Here is a 22,320-nt window from a genome sequence, read left to right as displayed (position 1 = left end):
TAATTAGCTTTCCAGCGCCAATAGTGTGATTATGACAGTAATGTGTGTGGGGAGAAATCAATGGTCTGACATTAAGCTCTGTCAATAAAGTCCTTCTTTTCTCTCCTCCCAATCAGCAGCTAAATCTCTCTCGGACTCATAATGCATATCTGTCTCCTGCACAATACACAGATAAGCAAACACATTTTTTGTTATGTATTCAATTGTTGCTGATAATAATTCCAGCTAGTTTTTTTTTTTTTTTAATGAAATCTACGTAGTCATTGTTAGGGCCAATCGAGCAAATTGCAGCTTGTGTTTGCTGATGGATATTGCCATTTAATCTAACCATGGGTAAAAATGATGTGCCGTGTCTCTGAGACTCACTTTGACTCTTAAAGGCTTTCACGTGACACTATTCATCATAGTGCGTACGTTTGTGTGCGTTCAGACAAGAGGTTCTGATCGTTTAGCAGGTTGCCCATTGTGTATGTGACAGTGATTAATTCCCCTAATAATGGCCAGGCAAGACCTCCTCCTCCTTCACAAGTGGGACTCTTATGTCTGGGGGGGTAGAGAGTCTGATTTGATTAGTATAAATTGTGAGGGCCCTGCAGCTATGTTGGGGCCCCATATGGTTTTTGGGCTCTGCGTCCCAGAGGGGCCAACACAGCAGGGCAGCCAGGTGTGCACACTCACTGTGAAATGAGGGGAGAGACAATAGAATTACGCACATTAACACTATGCAGTTAGCATTAGCTCCAACCGGCCCTGAAAGCAGCATGTGGGTCCTTTTGGTGTTGAATGAAGGTGCTGGAAAAGGGGCCAGACCTTCTCGTCCCCATCAATCAGCTTCCATAATGAAGTGCTCAATGGTGTCTTTTTAATAATGATTAAAATATGTGATTAAAATGATCAATCAAGTGTTGGCTGAATATGCAACGTGCTCAATGAATCTTTTGCTTAGGTCAAAGCAAAGATGTGTGTTGTGATGGTGAGCGGCCTCCAAGTGACTGAAGGGGTGCTGCTCTTCACCAAAGAAAGTCTACTCTTGTGCGAAGGATTCACTCTGACTCCATCTGGAGACGTTTGCTGCACCAAGCACCACCCCAGCAGGTACGACCATGTACATTTTCAATTGCACTACAACACGTTTGAGCCTCAAAATTCTTTCTACAGTGTGAGGGATTCCTTCATCTCCAGCATGCTGAGTAAGGAGTCAACATCAAGCTGCAGAAACTGGCTGTATGAGGATATCAAGGAAGCCCGATTTATGCGCTTCTTGTTAGAGGTGAAATATCCCACACTGACAATTTCATGCATTCATATATATGAAATGTGATTTTTAAAAGGATGATTTGACTAGTTTACAATTCAGTTTTGTTTGAATGAGGATAACTTGAAATAAGTATAATATTCAACTATATACTACAAAATGCACGTTTGGTTAAAAAAACAAAACAAAAAAAACAAAGAGATCATTCTGAGAGAGACAAATACAGCGGTTCCCATTTAGGCACAAATAATATAGTACCAAAGATATGCCGGACCATGGCACAAAAAAAAAAAGCAGACCATACTGTGGATTACCTGAACACCACTTCTGTGTTTTACGTATCTATTTTGGACAGTAAAGGACAGAATGCATAAATGTTTGTCTTTTGTGTAAACAGGGGCAGATTTAATGACATCCAAAATGAAAAATCAACACCAATATCGTCTAACACCAATCCCTCGAAGCATACAGACGAGTGCAAGTGTTAGCGTTTGATGATGGCTAAGTAGTTTTGAACAGAAAACAATCTGGCCCACGGTCCATGTGTTTGACACCTGTGAAATAACACTGACTAAGGGATTTTTGATTCTTATTTTTTGCGCTGAATCATCTTTCATTCCTTCCTCTGTAATTTGATGCATACGTTGATCATTTTGTTTCTTTCCTGGGGAGTCATCAACTTTCTTATTTGGGTCAGCTGAAAGTTCTGTAAACACAACTTTAGAGGTTGACGTTAGGTAAAACATTTAATATGCTAAACACATGCATTTTCCATCATTGATCTTGAAGTTGAAATACCTTTAAAATTAGTACCATGCAATGTTACCTTAAAGTAAAACACTGTCTTTTTTCATAGGACAATGCCATTGAGGTCTTCATGAAAAATGGCCACTCAGCCTTCTTGGTGTTTATAAATAAAAACCATGTCTCTGCATACCAACGGTAAAAAGACTTCTCCGAATGATAGATGTGACATCTCTTGACATGAGTGTTACCTTGCTCTAAAATCTGTCTTGCAGGTTGTGCAAGGTGGTCTCATCATTAAAAGGCAGAGGCGTTGCTGACATCATCGCTAATGCCAGGTAGTTAAGAAACAGTCATTTACTGACACAGCAAATGCTTTCATACCTAAATATTGCTTTCCAACATTTGAAAGTGTTCTCGTTTCTTAACTCTCCACACATCCTGATTGGCCGCAGCCACCGAGTTCGGTGTCACGAGTCCCGAAAAAGCCCTTTTGTCCTCAAACTTTTCCCTCATGCAATCTCCTCTCAAATGCTTTCCTCCTGGGTCTTTACATATTTTCAGACACACACTACACAGTCTACTTTCGTGGACAAGGTACACACCGTCGTCGTCGTCTGACTTTTCAGTTTCCATCTCCTCGCCGTCCTCATTCACTTTCAGCAAGGGATTCCGTTTTATGTTGACTTTAGCCAGATTGCGGAGTGCGTTCACAAAGTCTGGGAGGCGGGTGAAGAGGTTGTCGAACAAGCCTAATTCTTGGAGGCTCTCCATAGGGACCATAGTAGGAAGCAGGGCATCCAGCTTGTTCAACCCCAGATTTAGACTCGTCAGGTTTTTAAGGGAAGCCAGCGTAGTGGGCAAACCTGACGAGGTGAGACGATTGTTACAGAGGTTGAGATAGGTCAAGCCCGCCAGTTTACCAATGGACTCGGGCACAGACTCCAGCTTGTTGCTGTGAAGGTCCAGCCACCTGAGCGATGACAACTTCCCGATGCCCTCTGGGATTTTTTGTATGTGGTTGCGACTGAGATCCAACTCATCCATATTAGTCAGGTTGAAGATACACTTCGGGAAAATGGTTATGCCCATGTTGCTAAGTGTGAGTCGCCGCCACCCGTCGGGTTTCATCCGGATGGCCTTTTTGGCATACTTGAGTGTCACCTGTGTCCCCGTGTTTGCTTTCCTTTTGGGCATGGTGCTGTAACACACACAGGGAATAATCACATGATTGAGCTCACGATTTCGGGCTTATATCAACATTTAAAATACATTTGCAGTGTGCATTGATGTGCACGGCTGATGTGATTTATTCACACACTATGAAAGGCTCATGTGTAACCGGGGGCAATGGGAAAAGCATTCTCTCTGAGGAATTAAGAGCTTGTATGCGTGTGTGTGTGTTTGCGCGCGTAGTGTTATGTTTGAACTAGCACGCGCTCACCCGGTGTTGCCCATGGGGGTATTTAAGAGCACGACTCTCTAATTAAGGCTAATGCTGGGGAACAATCGCAGAGAGGCGACACTGGGTAATGCAGCAAAAACAAATGAGTGCTGATGCTCCATCACCGAGTGTGTTGTTTGGCCAGGAACGGAAGTGCGTGTTTATTTATTTGGGGTGCTAGGGGCACGCAAGTGTAATTACATACACAACTTCACTGTACTAAAGTAGATGTACATGAGTGAAAAGTCAAAATCAGGACTTTGATAAATGATAGTTATGGGATATTTTGCATGTGATGAAGGCTTGCCCCCCCTCCTGTCTAAGAGAGAAAGGTACGCAGTGTTTGTGTCTGTGTTACACCCCAAGGCCCTCTCTCGCCTCATTCATCATCCTCAGGATGAGAGGGGCTATCCACTGGTGCTTGTTCTATTATAACCTCCTATAGAAAACTATTGCATGAAATTATTGCCTGCAATTAGATAACACATACTGGGCCAAAGCCAATGATTGATTTAGTGTAGGCTTACAAAATAATTTGTTCAGGGTTTATTGGATGAAGTGTGAGGTCTTAGAAATGTATCTGTTCAATTATACTTGACTAATATCAACATAAATGAATCTTTTTTACTCACCATAGTCATGTATTCCCAATTCCGACTTAACAAAGTGGTGATAGTCTTCCGTTTCAAAAGCCTACCAGCAGCATCAGACCCTGTGCCAAAAAAGGAAACGCTGGTTTGACCATCGCAACAAATTAGTTGTCAGCATGTAGACAATGTACTGAGGTAATACCTGGTGATTGTCATCCTCAAAGTTGAGAGGAAAACTCGGGAATGCAATGTTTTCTTTCCTCCACACGGCAAATGCAAGTTTTCTCTTGTTTGGCATTGTTACTAAGCAACGCGGGGTCCTTGGCAGCAGGATTGTATTGTCACGTTACGGGCCCACAGAGGGGGAAGCAGATTTCAGGAGCAAATGAATGCTCTCCTAATCTAAATTAAACAACTTGGATAGATTGTCTTGTGCGAGTAAATTACTTTATGAAATGTTCATTACAATCTCACATAGATATGCATGCTTGCGTAGATTAACTATCAGTGTGGAAGTAACGGAAACAATTAAACACTGTCAGTTATCACTTTGTTATATATATAGTCTTTAACTAGAAACCTAATGTAACACTAAGCAATTAAATGTAATCTGTCTTGTAATATAAATGCCACTGCATTGCAATATTGAATTGCAGCGTCTTTTTGAAGAGAAAGAATAACTTTTGTCAATCACGCAACACGCCCATTCATCTGTGCGATCTGGCAGCGACTGCTTTTGCCTTAATTCTTCTCTACCCTTCGTTGGGAGGTCTTAGCACCAGTTTGGTTAAAAAACGGATTTGTATGTCACGACATTTTCTGGTTACATCCACATGGCGTTGCAACAGTGGTGTTACAGAAGTTTGAAAGTGAAGCGACGCATTTCGTTTATATTTCTATAACCAACCGCACCGATTGTATCGGTAACTCCGATCCACGGTTTGTTTACGTTTGACGTCATCAAACTGTGTCGTCGCGGAAAGCGATGACGTCACCTTGAACGTGATAGTTAAGGTCGCCTATTATTAACTGGAATCTGAGTTAACCTACTATAACCAATAATTTGAACTCAGGATTTCAGCCGTTCTGCATTTACTTGTTGAGTCTACAGCAAATGCTTGAAATGCATAGACCCAATGTGTGCGTTACGACATAAATAACGTGCACGAACTGTGTTCACCACTTACCTACTATTATTGTTAATATTAACAATCCATTTTAGAACATGACTCGAATGTATTTTTAATTAAGTTCATTAAGCTAAAAGCTCAAGTTAGAAACTGTATTATTCACACAATGCTTATAATATACTCAATTTATTGGTCAGTTAGATTTTCTTACTTGATTTCGTGAAAAAATAATCTGAAGAACTTTATTGACCTATCACAACTAAAGTAAATTCAAGACACCTTTCTTTTACCCAGCAGGACATTATCAAATACTTGTTATATTGGGCAGAAAGCAAACTGATAAAACCCTTGATCACTTGCTTAACTTGAGTAACACTGAGCTTTGAGGGTCAGGGTAAAAAAAAGAAATGAAAATAATTCAGTAATAAGATCTGCAAATAATGAAAGTACTGTTGGAGCGACACTGAAGGGAAAGCTTATTCTACAATTGAAATGATTGAAATGGTTTACCCATAAACAGGATAAAATTGAGCAGATCAAGATTAACTGTGTGAATTGGGAAATGTACCGCAGTGGTCTATACTTAAAAAAAAAAGGTCCAAGTCACACAAATGTTGCTGTTTACTTCTGCTGTTTTACAGTTCCTATCGTCACCAGTTGCCTGGAACCGAGTATAACAATTACATCTGTGGTTTAAAAAAAAAAAAAAAATGTTTTTCTTATGGTGTTAACACAAGCTACTTTTTTTCTTGTGCATCAGGAAGACTCCCGCGGTTGAGAAGACAACCCTTGTTAAATGGCAGGTATGACTCAGATGAGAATCTCTTCTGTTATTTTCATCCACTTTAAGTTTTGTTTGTGCACCAGATCAATGCGTAAGCAACATCTGTCCTCAGAACATATGACTCATAGGTTAAAATACAGTCAATTAAAATGGGAGAATAAGCATTATTAGGTAGTAATGTTGCCCTCCGGTCTCCATCATCTTTCAAATAAGAAGTATAATTACTGTGTTCACACCATCAACGCTAAGTAAAGACTAATGTCGTTCTCCATGCACGCCAATTTTTTTCTTTATCCTTACTTTGAACATTGCTTGATGTGTTCTTTACCTCTGTCTACGTTTTCGTCCCACAGAAAGGGGAGATCAGTAACTTCGAGTACTTGATGCATTTGAATACTCTTGGTGGGAGAACATACAATGACCTCATGCAATATCCTGTGTTTCCTTGGGTCCTAGCTGACTACAAGTCGGAGGTACAGTTTCTAAACTAGGCCAGTGGCTCTCGAACATGTCACAGCATGTAGCACCTAAATATGTAGTTTTCCAAATCCCGCTATAATGATCACACACGCTAAGTATAAAATATTTTTTTACAGTTAATGCAGCATCATGCAAAGTTTGAATTCAGTAATTCTTTTACATACCACTTGATGGTGCCTGCTAAAAAAATCACTGCACTCTCAACCATACCAATGACCATTTCTTTTTTAATTAACAGTCATGCAAACTGAAATAAGATGCAATGAGTGATTTATTATTGTAAACCTTTATCTAACATTTGACCCAGACACTGGACCTGTCAGATCCCGCAACATTCCGAGACCTGTCCAAACCAATGGGCGCTCAGACGGAGAAAAGAAAGCAGATGTTCATCCAGAGATATGAAGAAGCGGAGCATAATGAGGGTGAAGGTATCTTTCCAGCTTCTTATTTTCCTTAATTCTTATATTTGGCAGTGGATTACACCTCGTATTCAACATGCCAGGTTTTCTTTTTCAATTGTTTTAGGAGGTTTGTCAGCACGATGCCACTACTGTACCCACTATTCTTCAGCCATCATTGTGGCCTCCTTCCTTGTTCGCATGGAGCCTTTTTCTCATACCTTTCAGACACTGCAGGTATAACACAATATAAATTGTAAGCACGAACATACACTGTCATTATTAGTCAATCTTGGGCGAAAATTAGATCATTTGGGAACTTTCATCTTTGATTCAATGAGTTGTTCATCATCCAGAACATTAATTTACCTCATAATTTATAAAAATGTAACAAAAAAATTTAATCAAGCTGTCACATCACAAATATGAAGGGATTTCTGAATGTATGGATAGGGTCTTTATTAGTGATTAGAATAATTAAAATGAATATACAGCAGCTGTAATGAATAGAAATGTAGATGAAATTAAAAAATATTAGTCAAATATTAGTCAGCTGCTAATTTGTCAGTGCACAGACTGGCGCATACAAAATCTGCAGCTCACACATTTTTTTTGTTAAAAAAATACATTTCAAGGAGTAAAATTAATAAACTGTTAAGCTGTTTGTGCAGCATTTGTTGTTGGTTTTGTCTCTTTTTGAAAACAAAATCTGGTGAGATTCCAATATATATGCAAATAATTGCATGAGGCATCCAAAAGCAGCCCACAAAAGATAGCCATTGATGTTGCAAATTTCCAATACGGCGTCCAATTGATTATAATGAAAAGGCATGCATATTTGATAGTCAGAATAAAGCAATAAAGATGCTAGTCTGGTGTCTTTTTGTCTGCTGAGGCGAACAACAGTCGTGTTGTAATATCCATAACTGGATTTCCATCTCTAACCTGGTTTATCAATATATAAGCTATTTTCATTCATTTCAATAATTGTTTTATCCTAAATTACATTCCCTCTCATGAGATTTTCATCACAGATTATAGGAATTTACGGAAGTATGAAAAGCTTCCTTTGTCTGCAGTGAGGTTGCCTTCTCTGACTACTGTATTAATAGAACATAACGTGAAGTTTTTACTTTATCTGTCTTCTCTTTTCACAGGGTGGGTTCGATATCCCCGAGCGGATGTTTTTTAGTGTAAACAAGGAATGGGAGTCAGCCTCCCGAGATAACATGAGTGATGTCAGAGAGCTGATTCCGGAGTTTTACTACCTGCCGGACTTTCTGCTCAACTCCAACCACATGCAGCTGGGTAAGGCTCTAAAATGCTTATTCAATTGACGATATCAGTTTGAGTTCAATATTAAGGTGATCTCATCCCAAAAGTAGGTCGCCAAACATTTGCAAAACGTGTTAGAGATAACACAAATCTTCTTTTAGGCTGCATGGCGGACGGAACCGCTCTGGGAGATGTGGAGCTGCCGGCATGGGCCAAAGATGACCCTCAGGAATTCATTAGAATCCAGCGTGAGGTCAGTGACCTCACCCCCTCACTTTCGGACACTTACTTAACTTAATCGGCGTTTTCCCGTAAGACCAAATATTGCTGTTCATCACTAAACAAATGTTATCCTCAAATTTCTCATATCAGCCACTTCTCTTGCTTTTCAATAAAAACATAGCAGCAGACAAGCCTATTCAGCACAACCCAAAGCGGGTCTTTCTTTTTTCCCACAATGCGTCATGTCTGCAGGCTCCCTCCACTTTCTCAGCTGGATGTCTGCTTTTTATTTTGCTCTTCATTCTCATTTCCTTCCTCTATCTATCTTGGGGTATCTTCACTGTTTTCATGGCACAATCTACTCAACCATGAGCATAAAATTTGTAACTTTTGAAGATTGTCTTCCGTACACAAATGAAATTAGGACAATATAGGTATCCTCAGTATGAGTTTTTTTTCATTGTTACGCTAGGGTGGGATGATTAAGAATATTTGCCAGCATGCTGCAGGTCCTTATGTCCTCTTTTTCTTTATTAACTCTTCAAAAACAATCTCTAGCTAATTCCGGACAAATTTCTTTAATGCCAACATGGTGATAACGCTCATAACTATGCAGCATCTTACTTGTGAATGGACTTTTCAAGAAAAACATTGTGTTGTTATTTTAATTGGACTGCATGTGCATTTTAAAATAAGTGTTGCTCTAGTTTCATATTAAAAGTTTGACGGATGACTTTAGCCTCACTGTAATTACGACGCTGTGCATGCCAGTGTAGTGGTTTGCAACAATAAACTGTGTTTTTTATAACAGGCTTTGGAAAGTGACTACGTGAGCGCACACCTCCACTTGTGGATTGACCTGATCTTTGGCTACCGACAGCAAGGCCCTGCTGCTGTGGAAAGTGTCAACACCTTCCATCCTTACTTTTATGCCCAGAGAGGTCGGCAGGATGCTAAAGATCCGCTGATTAGGAGCACAATCTTTGGATATGTCAGCAACTTTGGCCAAATTCCCAAACAGGTAAAAAAAAAAAAATTGCACATTGGTGACCCAAATGAAAAAAACAACAACATTGTATTCTTGCCATAGCTCTTCACTAAACCCCATCCGAAGAAAGAAGTGCCATCACCATCTCACCCAGTTCCATTTTTCATGACTCTCGACAAACTCAAGACTACTGCCCAACCGTTTCGAGGTATGTTTGAAGAAGGGGCGGGCCACATTGGCCTGCTCCATACTTTAATCTGGACCACTGAGCGTTTGTTACTTTACTACGTACTGTAAATAAAATGATGCTAAAAATAATGAAATAAAACAAATATACATTAAATTTATTTTTATTGAACTGCTGTAGAATGAATTATTGACAATAATAATGAATTGAACTGGTTTCACACATACATTTTGGGCCCTTCTGTTTGTTATTGTTACAATCCATAAAATAGCATGCAATTATTGTCATCTCCATCTGCCACCACTTTGTGTTGTTCCCCGCCTTTATTTTATCTCACACCGTTTGACGCCAATTATTGTATACAAGATGTGTCGCGGTCTCCGGGGGATCGTTGCAACGGCGCGAGAGCATCCATATTTTAATTTACGCTATGGACAGAGAGGAAGGCACTATCTGTGAACTACGATATGGAGATGACTCTTTTGCTGAGCTCTACTTAATAATCTGAATATCCCTACAGGCCCACTGAGGGAGAGGAGATGAATCTGCAAATGCTCAGGGAGAGATTCCTGCATATTACATTTCATATTAAATCTTAGAGTGTCTGATCTGATCAATAAGCAGATAGAGATGAATAGGAGGAGGAATGCCGGGTCTTAGCTACTTTCTGGGGATTTTCCGTGCAGAGCTGGTGACAGGATGTAATGATTTGTGCTTGTACGGATAGGTCAATTACAGGAGCAATTACAGCTCTGCGTGCACACAAGCACACTCAAACACACACATACACACACATGTACATGCATGCACACACACGAACATGCAACAACTAGGATACCGGTGTTAGCCAGATGTAATCTGGCGTCTGACATTATCTGTGATTTATCAAATGACATTCTATATAAGCATGAGCTGACTCAGCGTAGTCAAATCCTGTTTTTTAAGTCAAAGCTAGGTCACAATTGCTAACAAATTAAATTGATAGATATTTAAATGAGAGGATTTAGGTTTTTGTCGTCATTTCCTGTCACGCTCACTGTCACATAACATTATGATATTTCTTCAGAACTAGCAAGAGGTCCAGTGGGTCAAATAGTGTGTTTGGAAAAAGACGTGGTGATCCTGGAGAGAAACCGACTCCTCCTGTCTCCTTCATTGAGCTGCTCCTTCAATTGGGGTTTCCCTGACAACAGTTGCACCTTTGGAAATTATACTACTGGAAAGGTAATTGTTTAATGTCTTCATGCATGATTGAAAGCAAAATGAAATGACTGCAGACCCAATACTACAATATATGTTGCATGGAAATCCTCAGTAACAGTACAGTGTCCTCATGTCTTTTGCGCTTACGTGTCTACCTCAAGACATTTGCCGTGTGTGAGAGTTTATGTGCCTGGGGGGCAACAACATGTGCTGTCCGACCCAACCCAACGACCATCATCACTGCAGGAAGCAGCGCTGTGGTTTGTGTGTGGGATGTGTTGATCAACAAGGACAAAGTCATCCACATGAAACTCAGACGGGTGAGTCTGGCTGCATGTTTCTTTTTAAACATACAGTAACATTCTTCTTGGCTCTTTGAATTTTCCCATTTTGTTTCAAATTTACTTGACCTAAATTATACTAATATTTGACTTGACCAAAACTAAAATAATATTGTCAATGTTATTCTATTTTTTTGTAAAATATATGTTGCCTCCCACCTGCTATATACAAAACAATGATATTAAATTAAATATGAATTAATATTGGTGGTTATTTTGTCCCTATTTGAAACATATCTGGTACTTGCCTTAATTACATTGATGGCATATACAGGGTGTTAAAAAGAAAGCAAAAGAAAACACATTTTGAAATCTGAGTATGACTAAATACATACCCAAATTAAACAAAATTTAATTGGCTTCATATTGAAAAATAAAGGAAGCAAAGATAAAACACATTTTGAAATCAGAGTATGACTAAATAAATACCCAAATTAAACAAAATTAAATTGGTTTCATATTGAAAACTAAAAATTTCAGAAAGCACTATCTGAGACATATCGTCCTTTTGGCCTTCCTCTTTTAATTTGCTTCTGAAATCCTTTTCCAATAGTGTATTTGTATTCAGACTATTACACATCTTGTTCAAATTTGAGATCATTTCGTTTATTACAATATGAATGTATGTCAGATTTTTTTTTTTTTAATCGCCCTGTTCTGCATATCATTTTTCCCCACAGCCGCTATACGGCCACACTGACATGGTGACATGCATGACTGTGTCTGAGGTCCATAGCTTAGTGGTGAGCGGATCCGGTGATCTCACATGCATCTTGTGGGATCTGGAGGAGCTCAGCTACATCACACAGCTGGTGGGACATACAAGCAGCATCTGTGCTGTGGCTATAAATGACCTCACGGTAAGTTGTGTCATATTTTGTTTGGCTCAGCGCCATCACGTCTTCACGCCTTTCACCGAATAAGGAAGGGAGGCTGCTTGTTGCATTTCCTCTATTTTGTGAAGGGCGTTAACGCTGCACTGCTCTGTCCAAGGGTGAGATTGCGTCATGTGCTGGGCCTATGCTCCACTTGTGGACGATGAAGGGTCAGCTTTTGGCCTGCACCGACACTTCCTGTGGGCCTCGAGCTGACATCCATTGTGTCAGCTTCACACAGCGACATGAGTGGGACGCCAGGAATGTCGTGGTCACCGGCTGTGCCGATGGCATCATACGGGCAAGTATTATAGAACTCTAAGTACCTTACAGAGCACTTTAAGGAACTAAGATGAACACAATAACGCATGTCCCAAAATGAGTATATCAAAATAACGTATAACAGAAGCACAAAATATGGCCACGAATTTCTCTCACCTCCAATTGAGAGTCACTGCACTTTTTGTGACCATAACAGGTACAAGACTGCAGTTATTGTTTTGCTTTATACAGCTTAGTGTTTGAACGCATGTCATTACTTTGCTGTTAGCGTCTCAGGTTGCGGCCTGGTGTCCATCAAGGTAATAATAACAGCATATGGGTTGCGTGTGTTTAATATAAGCATAATGCTGCCTTGCTGCAATCAAACTGCAAACTCTTAAATTAGGCCCCCGCGAGGCAACGGGTGCCAATGCCAACACATGCGCACAATTGGTATTATTACTTTATTATTACCTTGAGTTATGGAGAGTGCGCGTACCCTGCTGCGCGTGTGTGCGTGTTTGCTATTATGTTGAATTATGTCTGATTTTGCTACTCGTTACGTGTCTTTCACATAGATATGGAGGAGCGAGTACACCAGAACACAATTAACTGGCCCTCCAGAAGAGCTCGTGTCCCCAGGGCGAGACCCAACAGCGCTGGCAGAGAGCGCCGGTAATGCCGCTCGCTTCACAATCCGATATAGATCTATTTATAACAGACAAGATGAAGGGAGTGGCCGAGTGGAAAACTGCACCCAAAGTATTTTTACTCTTTAGTTTCACACGGAAATCACGCCTCTAATTAGATAAATCCTTAAGTGTGAGATGATTATTTTGAAGCGCTCCTCTCCGAGCAAGCTGTGTGCTTTTTCAGATCCCTCGCTAGTGTTAGGGCTAGCAGGAAGGATGTTGTTATAAAGTTATTAAACATCCAGGCAGTAAACACTGATGAGTGAATCTGCTGACGTTCGTGTGCGCGTATAATTTAGAAAGCAATAATACCCAGATCCAATTTGGCATACGTTGGTTGGTTACAGCCCCTCTTCACCTCACTCCAGCATTGCGCTGGGCAAATTACACCTAGACTACTCTTAACATAACATTTACATTTAAGGGATTTTTTTTACACTTTGGCAGCTTATTGACCACTGAGAAGTAATTGCAATGCCTAATACTGATTATCATCATTCCATAGCGAGCAACTCGCAGCAGGTGAAACGTTGGAAGAGACGTCTGGTGTTGTGTCGGGAACTGAACAGAAGTCAGGCTGCGTCGCAGCATCGAAGCAAAACTAATCCGGCTATCACAGCGTTGGCCGTGTCCAGGTATTTACATGATAACACACTGAAAACCGGTGGACTTAATCATGTTGTGTTGAGTAGGTTACAAAAGTGTGTTTTTTGTAGGAGCCATGCCACGCTGCTGGCAGGGGACGCCTGGGGTCGGGTTTTCACTTGGACCTGCCAGTAAGCTCATGTGTGGCTTCAATCTTTTCCTCAAGACTTGAAAAGTAGTGAACCTTACCTCGGATGTGAATATTTAGTACTTTACCTTTATATGTAAATACTGACTTGCAAATTGAATTAAACATTTGTAGCTATTGGTGACTATTTGCACTAATTCGTAGAGCTCAGCAGGCCAGCTGCGAGTGTTTAGCTCTGCAAAATGTTTGTGGTATGGGACCATTTTACCACATTGTGAATAGTTCTACTGGTCAAAATATGTTTCCAATAATGTGTTATTAATTAATTTTGGGTCTCTCTCATCCTCTTTTTGTTATTTTGGCCAGTGTGATTGTTATTTTTTCACAGTGCTTTTACACTGCTTGTCAGCCTTACAGATGTGATTTGCTGGTTGAAGTTGGCTGCAATAGGTCCAATCAGACATTGGAAGATTGTTGGATAGTTTTTAGTTTACATGGGCCCCTGGTTGGAAACTGGTTTGAAAAAGGACCTCAGTCTTACTTTGTGGCACTTTTTCCTTGCACATGCGATCTCCTCCGTCATAAAGGAGGAGGTCTCTGTCTTTAACCTTTGTGTGTGCAGCTAATTGTGCTAAGTGAAGTAGCTTAATAGAGTGGAAAATAGTCGTCGTAATTTTCCCAGAGAGCCGCCAATGACCTTCTCTAAAGACAACGGCCGCTCCATTCTTTCTACATGGCTGGTTTTATGATAGAGATGTCCAAGCGTCTGCTTCTTCACAGTAATTAAATCAAATAAATTATAGCGCCAAGGCAGAACCATCTTGTAGCCTAACCCAATTATACTGCACTGTAAAGCTAATTATTAACCATGATTACAATTAGTCTAATTTGAATAAATGTCGTCATTAGCGGGTTCATCCTGGTCGACGAGAGTGAACTGTGGGGGATGATGAGAATCCTCATCCTCATCATCATTGCCTCTCCCACTCACAGTGTGCGCATCTTTCTGCTCTTCTATTTTTCAACTTGACCTTCAGGAAATGCCTCACGACCTTCACCTTTCTTGCCTGCTTGAGCGTAATGCATGCACCCCCCAAAATGTGTTATTTGCGGCTAATTGCCGAGGCCATTTTGCCTCGATCGACTCCCTGTGATCCGCAGTTCAATTCAATTTAGTTTATGTGCTTGGCCCCAAATCATAACAATAATTATCTCAGGGTTCTTTCACATACACATCCGCTCTGACAGCACACTTCTTTCACAGGGATATTTAGAATTTGGACATGTAAGTAGTAAGGGGTAACCAAACAACTTTACAGTCATATCTCAGTAATTGTTTTTTAAGCTTCTTTGAATCAAGATGGGTTTTATCTGCAGCGTTGGAATAAAAATTTTATGTGAAATTTTAATACCTTGACTGCGTAAATAAATGCCGTAAAATAGTAACATTAATTATTGTACGTCTTGCTCATGGATTATATTATGAATATGACACAGGAAAATCACCAGATCATTTTAGAAACTGTTTTTATATGAAACAAATATTTTACATTGGCATATATGTATATTTTACATTGGTATTTATTATTTTTAGGGTTCTTCCACTGTAAACTATTATGTAAAAAGCTGAGGGTTGCAGTGTTGTTGAGGAAAAGGAGCATTGACAATGATTTCTCTCCTGAACCCCCACTCAGCAATAACAGAGCATTCTTATGAACATCTGGATCACAGACCAGAGATGTCGACAAAGCAAACAATAAAATAAGGCCCCTCAAAAATGTCTGTGTTGGACTGGAACCAGGTGCTCATAGACACGCAAAAAAAACAAATGCTAATTGTCAGATTGCATGTTCATAAATACACATCCTCACTCCGGAACCCAATCATGTCTTCCTATCCGGGAGGTAGTGAGACATCCATGGGTTCAGATTGAGCTGCTGTATTTACAGCTGCTTCTCCTGGAAGAGGATCTGAGCGTACACCGTGTCTGGGCTGGAAGGGTCGGGGTCTGGACTGGTCGAAGCTGGGGGTTCCACGGTTGGTCGGACCAACTCTAGTTCCGCGTATGTCAGGCTGTCATCCTTATGTGCTTGATGCTGCCAACGGGATTGGGGGGATTTAGACAGGAATACGAAAAGACCGCATACACGCATATATTTATTTCGTGACAGTAGATCAGGTTTGGGGGAAAAATAACGATTGCACGGCTAATGCTGCCTGCTCAGCATTTGTGTTTGCAACAGTCCTATGTATTGATTTTTCTTTTTAAAATAGTTCATTCAAATCAAGAATTAATTTAATAAATGTAATAAAAAATTTAATTTCAAAATTGTGTAAAAATTAATTTATGATTCCAATATTACAATAAAGTGTTTGGAGTACTTTTCTTCTACTTTTCTTCTGTTTGAACTTACTAGTTAAATTGTAGAAATAAAACCAGTGAAGCACCCTAAATAAATAATTGTGTTTGAGAAGCAATAGCGATAAATATAATTATCACACTCGTAACCGAATGAAGTCAGAGCAATAAACTCCTGTAGACAATCACGCGGTCATGAGACATATTCCCTCTTGCACGTTTCAGCTGCAATAATTTTACAAGTGCCTTTTAAAAATGATTAAATTAATTTTGTCCTATTACTGACATCAGAAGAGGACATGTTGAAGTTACAGACTTACAGTGGCAGACTTCCTTGGAACCTTTGACCTTTTGGGCTTCTGGGGTCTTTTTGAAGCCGCAGGCACTGCAAAAATAAAAACAGGTAAATAATTGTCTTTTTTTACGTGTAAGCTCTTTTGTTTTACTGATGATGCTTCTAACTTGAATTCTTGATGTGGGACTTTGCTCAAATAAGAGTATAAAGTTTCCTTCTCTGTTTTTCTCTAGCTTGTTGTTTTCATGGTGCTGCAAATTGAATTATACTGCCTCTCTAATGATACCTTCATGTGCTGTTATTTTAACCTTCTCATTCAGTTTCTTAGCGTCACAGGGGGTTGGAGCCTCAAGTCCTGCCCTTGCTATTCTTTAAAGCATTTGGAAACTATGACGCAGACATCACTTCACACTCAAGGTGCAAAAACATTTCTGCTGAGTTGACCCATTGTCTTGCAATGTTTGTGAAACAACTCAAACTACCCTGATGTTTTTACCTGCAGGTGGTGTGAGTGGTGGTGGCTCCCCAGGCACCTTTGGGGGTTTTAACGCCACTTTTATATCACTTTTCTGAATCTTGTATTTATTGTGTGCTCTTGGAGAGGAACTAGAAGAACTGCTGGAGCTGGTTACTGTCTCTCCGGAGCTGCATGGAGCAGAGATGATAACACTTAGAATAATAAGTTAAGTCTTGTTTCGTATTAATGACGACACATTGATCGTACCTGCTCTCTGGACACTTGACCAGAAGGTAACTTTCTGTGGAGAAACAAAAATACAAAAGTCTAAGGTTGTCCAAGGTGCTGCAATGAATTGTGCTGCAAGGTTTTATTAATCCAGCATTGTTTCATGTGCTTTGCAGATGGAAGTGACCTTTCTGCCTGTGTCTCCTGTATAAGTGCTGGATGGTGATGGTGAGAGTGAAAAGGAAGATGGAGAGCAAGCCCAGCGAGCAGATCAGCACAGCACACATGTTCACGTCTAGTAAGACAAACGCATTGGAACAATAACATTAAAAACCAGCCATTAAAGTTGGGGAAACAACATTAGTGCTAAGGGCCGGGGGAATACCTGATAACAGACGCCAAATTCCTTCACCTCTACGAGCCTCTGGTGTAAAATGCACTGGAGAGAGGGGAAGAAAAAAAAAACATTTAAGAAGGAGAAACAGTCCAGACTAAGCATCTTTGTAAATTGCTGTTTTCTGAAGAAACTGACCCACTCGAGGCTAGACAGCCTCTGTGGTTTCCAGAAATATCACAAAAGGCTGAAATGGTGGGTGAGTGGTGCACACACACACACACACACCATAAATGAATGAGGACGTTGCAGTGCATATGTGTCAATGAATGATGTGGCGTGAACAGGCCAGGGGTATTTAGCAAAAGGTTGAGGAGAATGAATGCAGGCTACGTACATAAATGACTTAACCTAAGCACCCCTTAATGACTTTTTAATATGTCTTTTAAATGCATACGCCGCATAAACTCGTAAAATATATCAACTGTGATTGACTTGTCACATGTGAATATGGCGCTAATAAATGTCACAGGAGGAAAAAGATATATACATTTAGTCAAATTAAACTTTCTGGCCATTTTATTAGGTATACCTGGAGAGCTGGCTTTGCAAAAAAAATAAAAAAACACACAAATAGGAGTGATTACGCCTTTGCCCCTCTTTTTAAGGGCAAATATGAATGATTATTAAATGTTGACACAATTTGGCATCACCCACTGGCGTAGCTGTTCCAGCGTTCCATATCACAGTCTTTTTCCATCAGACAGAGGAGATCCCCAATTTAAGATTCAGTCAGATTTAGCATTTGAATTTGTTTGCCTTTTTAATGTCAGCCCTTGTTTGCTTCTGTGGCGAGTACATGTCAGAGATGCCTGCGGTCGCGTGGCTTCGTGGTCAGTGGGGCACTGGCCTGAATGTAGGACAGGGCGTTGTGCAAATGTTCTCAAAAGTGCCCAAAAGTATGCAAAAGAGCTGTAACAGACTGTCGAGCTGTCGCGTCATATAGACGGACAACACCGCGGCTGCATCGAACCACAACAATTTAGTGTGCAATCACTGAGCTTTATTGTGGTAGTGAATTTGGGTGAGAAACTAAAAGAGCTTTCAAAATGCTGAAGTCATGTTATTTGGAGATGGTGAACATGGCCAGCTCAGCAACAAGCTACCTTTGCTCGCACTCATTCACAGAGTGATATTGTTGCATGTGGTTTGGCTGTGTGAGCTCATTGTTTTTATATGGAAATACCACTGAAATGGGACACACACACACACATATAGAGGGAGGGGCATGGCTTCAACACAAATGATCAAGCTACAGTATAGCACTGTATTTGCTTTTTCAATGTTTGCTTCTTTCCGTACCATGGATTTCATGCCTGTGGTACTTAGGGATGCCCTGGTATTCCAGACAATAAGTTTTCCATTCAATGACAGCAGAATTCCCCCTCTTCTCCGTTCCAGTTTCTCTTGGCTGTGTGTATGAGGATTCTGTGTTTGACTTCACTTGCTTGCCAGAATCAACTGATGATTAAAAAGATGCTGATAACTGACGGTTCTTTTAATCGAACCCGACACGCCAGATTGTTTGATTTATATATAATGTGCGAATTGGGGCGGAGATGATGGAAACTGTTTGGAAGATGGTTGAACTTTTATTGCAATGTGATGAACGTTCGGCTTCTCCTGTTAATTACTATGAGAACATGACATCAACAACCATCTTGCCACTCAGTAGATTTGTTAGTAACATTTTTTGCATTAGGGCTGGGGAACTTTTTTCCCATTTCAGTCCTCTGAGAGTCACATAAAATGTCTGGAAAAAAAGTTATGTATTCAGAGTTTTTGTAGATTCAATGACATATCAAGGACACCTTCATTTTTTGTTGTTTGAAGAATTCCATCCATCCATTTCCTTTTTTTGTCCGATTTTGCTAACTGGTGCTATGGCAACACATTTAACTCTAATCAGTTCATTTTACAAGCATACAGCTTTTCTTTCTTCTTAACCTCAAGGTCCTGGTTGGTCCATTCATTTAATTTTTTTTTTGGGATAGGCCACAATCGAGTCATCTTGGGGTTTGGCAAGACGGCGATGTGTAAAGACACACCTATTCTCATAAATCCTGCCTCTCATGTTTATTTTAGATCTCAGAAAACAGCAAAATCATTTCTGATCCAATACAGTGTTCTATTGCCAAGCCACAAAGAACAGAAAGCCTCATCTTAACCAATTTTCAAAATAGCACACCACACACGACGATATCTCCTTGACAATCAAAAGTGTGGTTCTAAAACTGAGCTGTGAGAAGCAGCATTGGAGCATAGAGCATGCAGACTACCAGAAAATACAACAAAAGTTGCGAAAGTGTGATTCAAAGCGACCTTCACTTGGGGAACAAAAGCCAGATTTGAAGGCAGAGTGATGTTATACATTGCTGGTGCGTGGGGTCAAGTTGCGTCATGTGGCCTTCAAATTCGGCCTTTGGAGGACAGAATTTGCAGCTGGTGTTTTCAGGCTTAAGCTCTCTCACGCAGAAGGCAATTGTTTTAGTTACCTGTCAACTGTGTGGTGCTGCTTCCATTGGCCGATGCTCTCCATATGTTCCTGTACTTTCTTATCTCGTGCACCCGACACGTGTAGAAGCCCTGGTCCATCCCAGTCACGTTTAGAATCCTCAAGCGGTATACCTCTCCCTCCGATTGCTCATAAAGACGAAACTTGGGCTGGGGGAAGCGCCGTGTGTAGTTTCCGTACAGCTTGATTTTCTTGATGCCCATTTTGACTATGAGGACCTGGGAGGGCTCGGGGGCAGCGGGGGAAGGAGATGGGGGAGGTAAAGGGGGCACAGGGGTGGGAGCACCCAGAGGGGAGAAGAACCAGCGGAGGATGAGATGGCTGCCGTTCTTCTTTCTCTGAGATACCAGACAGGACAGTGTCAGGTTGTCCCGCTCGGTTGCCGAGACCACAGGCGCCGGGATCACAGTCACGTTCAGGGCATGACATATTTCTATTGACAAAACATAAAAACACAAATAGTAGCTAAGAGAGAGGTCACATTTGAATTTGTAAGTAGAAAGATGCAAAAGATTTCATTTTAATCTTAAAAAATAGTTACTAATTCTCAAGTTTTAATTGACCAATGATGTAATGCAAATTTTAAAATGATTAATTCTATAGGGAAATAGAGAAACTTATTCTGTGGTCTCTTGAAATGTGCATTTAATTAATCCAGTGACCATGCTCTGAACTCAAAACGTTGTTACCCATTAAAATGGAGGGAAACGTTAATAATCCGTTCTAGCTTCCCAAAAAAAAAAATGTTTGTGTTTTTTTTTTTGATGGGGGATAACAGCATTTGTTAATAATTTAAAGAGCGCAAGCTGCGGATTTAAAATAAAGCCAATTTCCACTATGTGATTGTACTAACAAAGATACACAGAGCGCCCCGTGGTGTCTTTTCATCTCATGCCCTTGTTTACATTTGTTAGCTCATTTCTTCTTTTTTCATTTATGCAGCGCGTTTGATTTCCTCCCAGTTCAACATAATGGCAGCATTTTGTTTACATGCACACCCAGATTCACACCACTCCATCTGAAGTCGTCATGTTTTTAGCCAGGGAAATTTGGCCCCATCCTCTGCTAAACGCTTCCCCCGTGTGCTGCTGTTTTGCTTCCCGGCAGGTAGTGATGTTTTGTTCTGCAGCCAGTTAAGGCAACTCATGTCTGCTCGAGACATGGAGTCTGGACACAAGATGTGTGAGCCAAAAGAGAAATAAAAAAAGGAATCTGCTTGTAGGATACAATATAGTAAGCCCAAAACAGACTTGAAAAGAAAAGAAGAGACAACAAGAGAACATGGACCAGATGCCACCCAGTGTTGTTTTGGTTAGTAGTTTGGGAATCTCCCCGAGTATTTGTGCATTCTCCCAAATTGAATGTGACAAAAGTGTCAACAAAGTAGGTTCTTACAAACCTTATACGCAATACATTACTGAGTTGATGGAAGTTTTTGTGCATTTCTGTGCATGCTCCCAAATTGAATGCGACAAGAGTGGCAACAAAGTAGAGTCTTACAAACCTAATACGCAATATATTACTGAGTTGATGGAAGTTTTTTTTTCACGTCACTAGTCAGAAGTGTGAAATGACCTCGTTCAACTTCAACATACTGCAGTGATTTTTTTCCTCTCTACTTATATCTTAAAGTAACGGAACCTATAATTTTAGGTTTCATGTCACGCATTTACAGATGCATTTTTTGCACTCGCTGCATGCAAGCTCACTGTTTTTTTTGTAATAAACAAGACAAACCTACCTGTGAGCAGAGCTTTAGTCAGGACCAGCAGCACTACAGAGATGTACATTGTCCTCTCTCAGTGAATCCATAAACCCACTATACTGCAGCACGCTAAAACAAGCGATCCACTGCCGCCTTGGGCCACATTAACTCTTCCCCTCTTTCTCTTCTTTTTGCAGTAATATGAAACACTAGTTGCTCTGTTCCCACTTAGGAACTCCCACTCGTTCTCCCAGTAGTCTCTCTCTCTCTCGCTCTCACATCCCTGCTCTCTCGCTGTCCTGCTAAACGTAGGAAATGACATTTCCTGAGTTCCTGTCAAACATCTTGGGCCAAGGCCTTAAACCCTACGAGGCCAAGTTGCTCTGGTCCTCTCTGGTGGTTTGGTGCAAAGCCACGTGTCTATCGCAACGTTTTTAGAAGCGTATACCATAAGAGTGCTGAATGTGCATTTCCATCATCCGTAATTACTTGTCTAGTTATGCTGCCAGTCAAATATGTTGACCCTTGTGTTTTTGTTTCTGTGTGGTAATGATGCATTTGTGCCGTGGTGGGACTTCTCCCCCGTCTGGTTGCTGGAAAGAGTGGCATGGGCTTGTCTCTGGCTGTGGTCGAGAGACGTTCCCAGCGGAATGAGGCCTGCTGCTTTATTGGGCGGCCTGAATTGCTGAGGCTGCCGCTTCTGCTGGTACTTCCAATACAGCCAAATGGAATTATGCGTTGGAGGAAAGTGGGTGGTCAGTG

The 22,320-nt window shown here is 40.7% G+C and overlaps 3 protein-coding genes across 8 annotated transcripts in view; 1 reads left to right on the top strand and 2 right to left on the bottom strand.

The window, feature by feature from the left end:
• wdfy4 (WDFY family member 4) overlaps positions 1–13,782 on the top strand; it is a 40,673-nt gene extending 26,891 nt beyond the window's left edge. For all 6 annotated transcript variants that reach the window (XM_088385388.1, XM_088385386.1, XM_088385385.1 and 3 more), the window contains 19 exons: positions 947–1,095; positions 1,159–1,270; positions 2,112–2,197; positions 2,275–2,337; positions 5,924–5,966; positions 6,301–6,420; positions 6,735–6,858; positions 6,956–7,065; positions 7,986–8,136; positions 8,265–8,356; positions 9,137–9,346; positions 9,416–9,521; positions 10,567–10,724; positions 10,865–11,023; positions 11,725–11,904; positions 12,038–12,220; positions 12,759–12,855; positions 13,378–13,507; positions 13,589–13,782. In XM_088385388.1, coding sequence (XP_088241514.1) covers positions 947–1,095; positions 1,159–1,270; positions 2,112–2,197; positions 2,275–2,337; positions 5,924–5,966; positions 6,301–6,420; positions 6,735–6,858; positions 6,956–7,065; positions 7,986–8,136; positions 8,265–8,356; positions 9,137–9,346; positions 9,416–9,521; positions 10,567–10,724; positions 10,865–11,023; positions 11,725–11,904; positions 12,038–12,220; positions 12,759–12,855; positions 13,378–13,507; positions 13,589–13,652 — 2,337 coding nt within the window. In that variant the 3' untranslated portion in view covers positions 13,653–13,782. The remainder of the gene's footprint in view (positions 1–946; positions 1,096–1,158; positions 1,271–2,111; positions 2,198–2,274; positions 2,338–5,923; positions 5,967–6,300; positions 6,421–6,734; positions 6,859–6,955; positions 7,066–7,985; positions 8,137–8,264; positions 8,357–9,136; positions 9,347–9,415; positions 9,522–10,566; positions 10,725–10,864; positions 11,024–11,724; positions 11,905–12,037; positions 12,221–12,758; positions 12,856–13,377; positions 13,508–13,588) is intronic.
• lrrc18a (leucine rich repeat containing 18a) lies at positions 1,423–5,110 on the bottom strand. The gene is made up of 3 exons (XM_088385406.1): positions 4,236–5,110; positions 4,076–4,155; positions 1,423–3,200 (listed from the first exon to the last, which is right to left on the bottom strand). The coding sequence occupies exon 3, from the start codon at positions 3,194–3,196 to the stop codon at positions 2,384–2,386; it is 813 nt and encodes a 270-aa protein (XP_088241532.1). The 5' UTR covers positions 3,197–3,200; positions 4,076–4,155; positions 4,236–5,110; the 3' UTR covers positions 1,423–2,383.
• Positions 13,783–15,115: 1,333 nt separating the features above from the next.
• On the bottom strand, positions 15,116–21,848 carry vstm4a (V-set and transmembrane domain containing 4a). The gene is made up of 8 exons (XM_088385399.1): positions 21,595–21,848; positions 19,834–20,286; positions 17,330–17,383; positions 17,132–17,239; positions 16,984–17,017; positions 16,756–16,904; positions 16,285–16,349; positions 15,116–15,701 (listed from the first exon to the last, which is right to left on the bottom strand). Exons 1-8 carry the CDS (start codon positions 21,641–21,643, stop codon positions 15,549–15,551), a joined length of 1,065 nt encoding a protein of 354 aa, XP_088241525.1. The 5' UTR covers positions 21,644–21,848; the 3' UTR covers positions 15,116–15,548.
• Between the last annotated feature and the right edge of the window lie 472 nt (positions 21,849–22,320).

The sequence above is a fragment of the Syngnathus floridae genome, chromosome 9 (assembly GCF_059516105.1).
Source record: "Syngnathus floridae isolate MCC-2025c chromosome 9, RoL_Sflo_1.0, whole genome shotgun sequence".
Classification (NCBI taxonomy): Eukaryota; Metazoa; Chordata; class Actinopteri; order Syngnathiformes; family Syngnathidae; genus Syngnathus; species Syngnathus floridae.
Note: the sequence above shows the minus strand (reverse complement) of the source record. Positions and strands in the feature narration are given on the sequence as shown.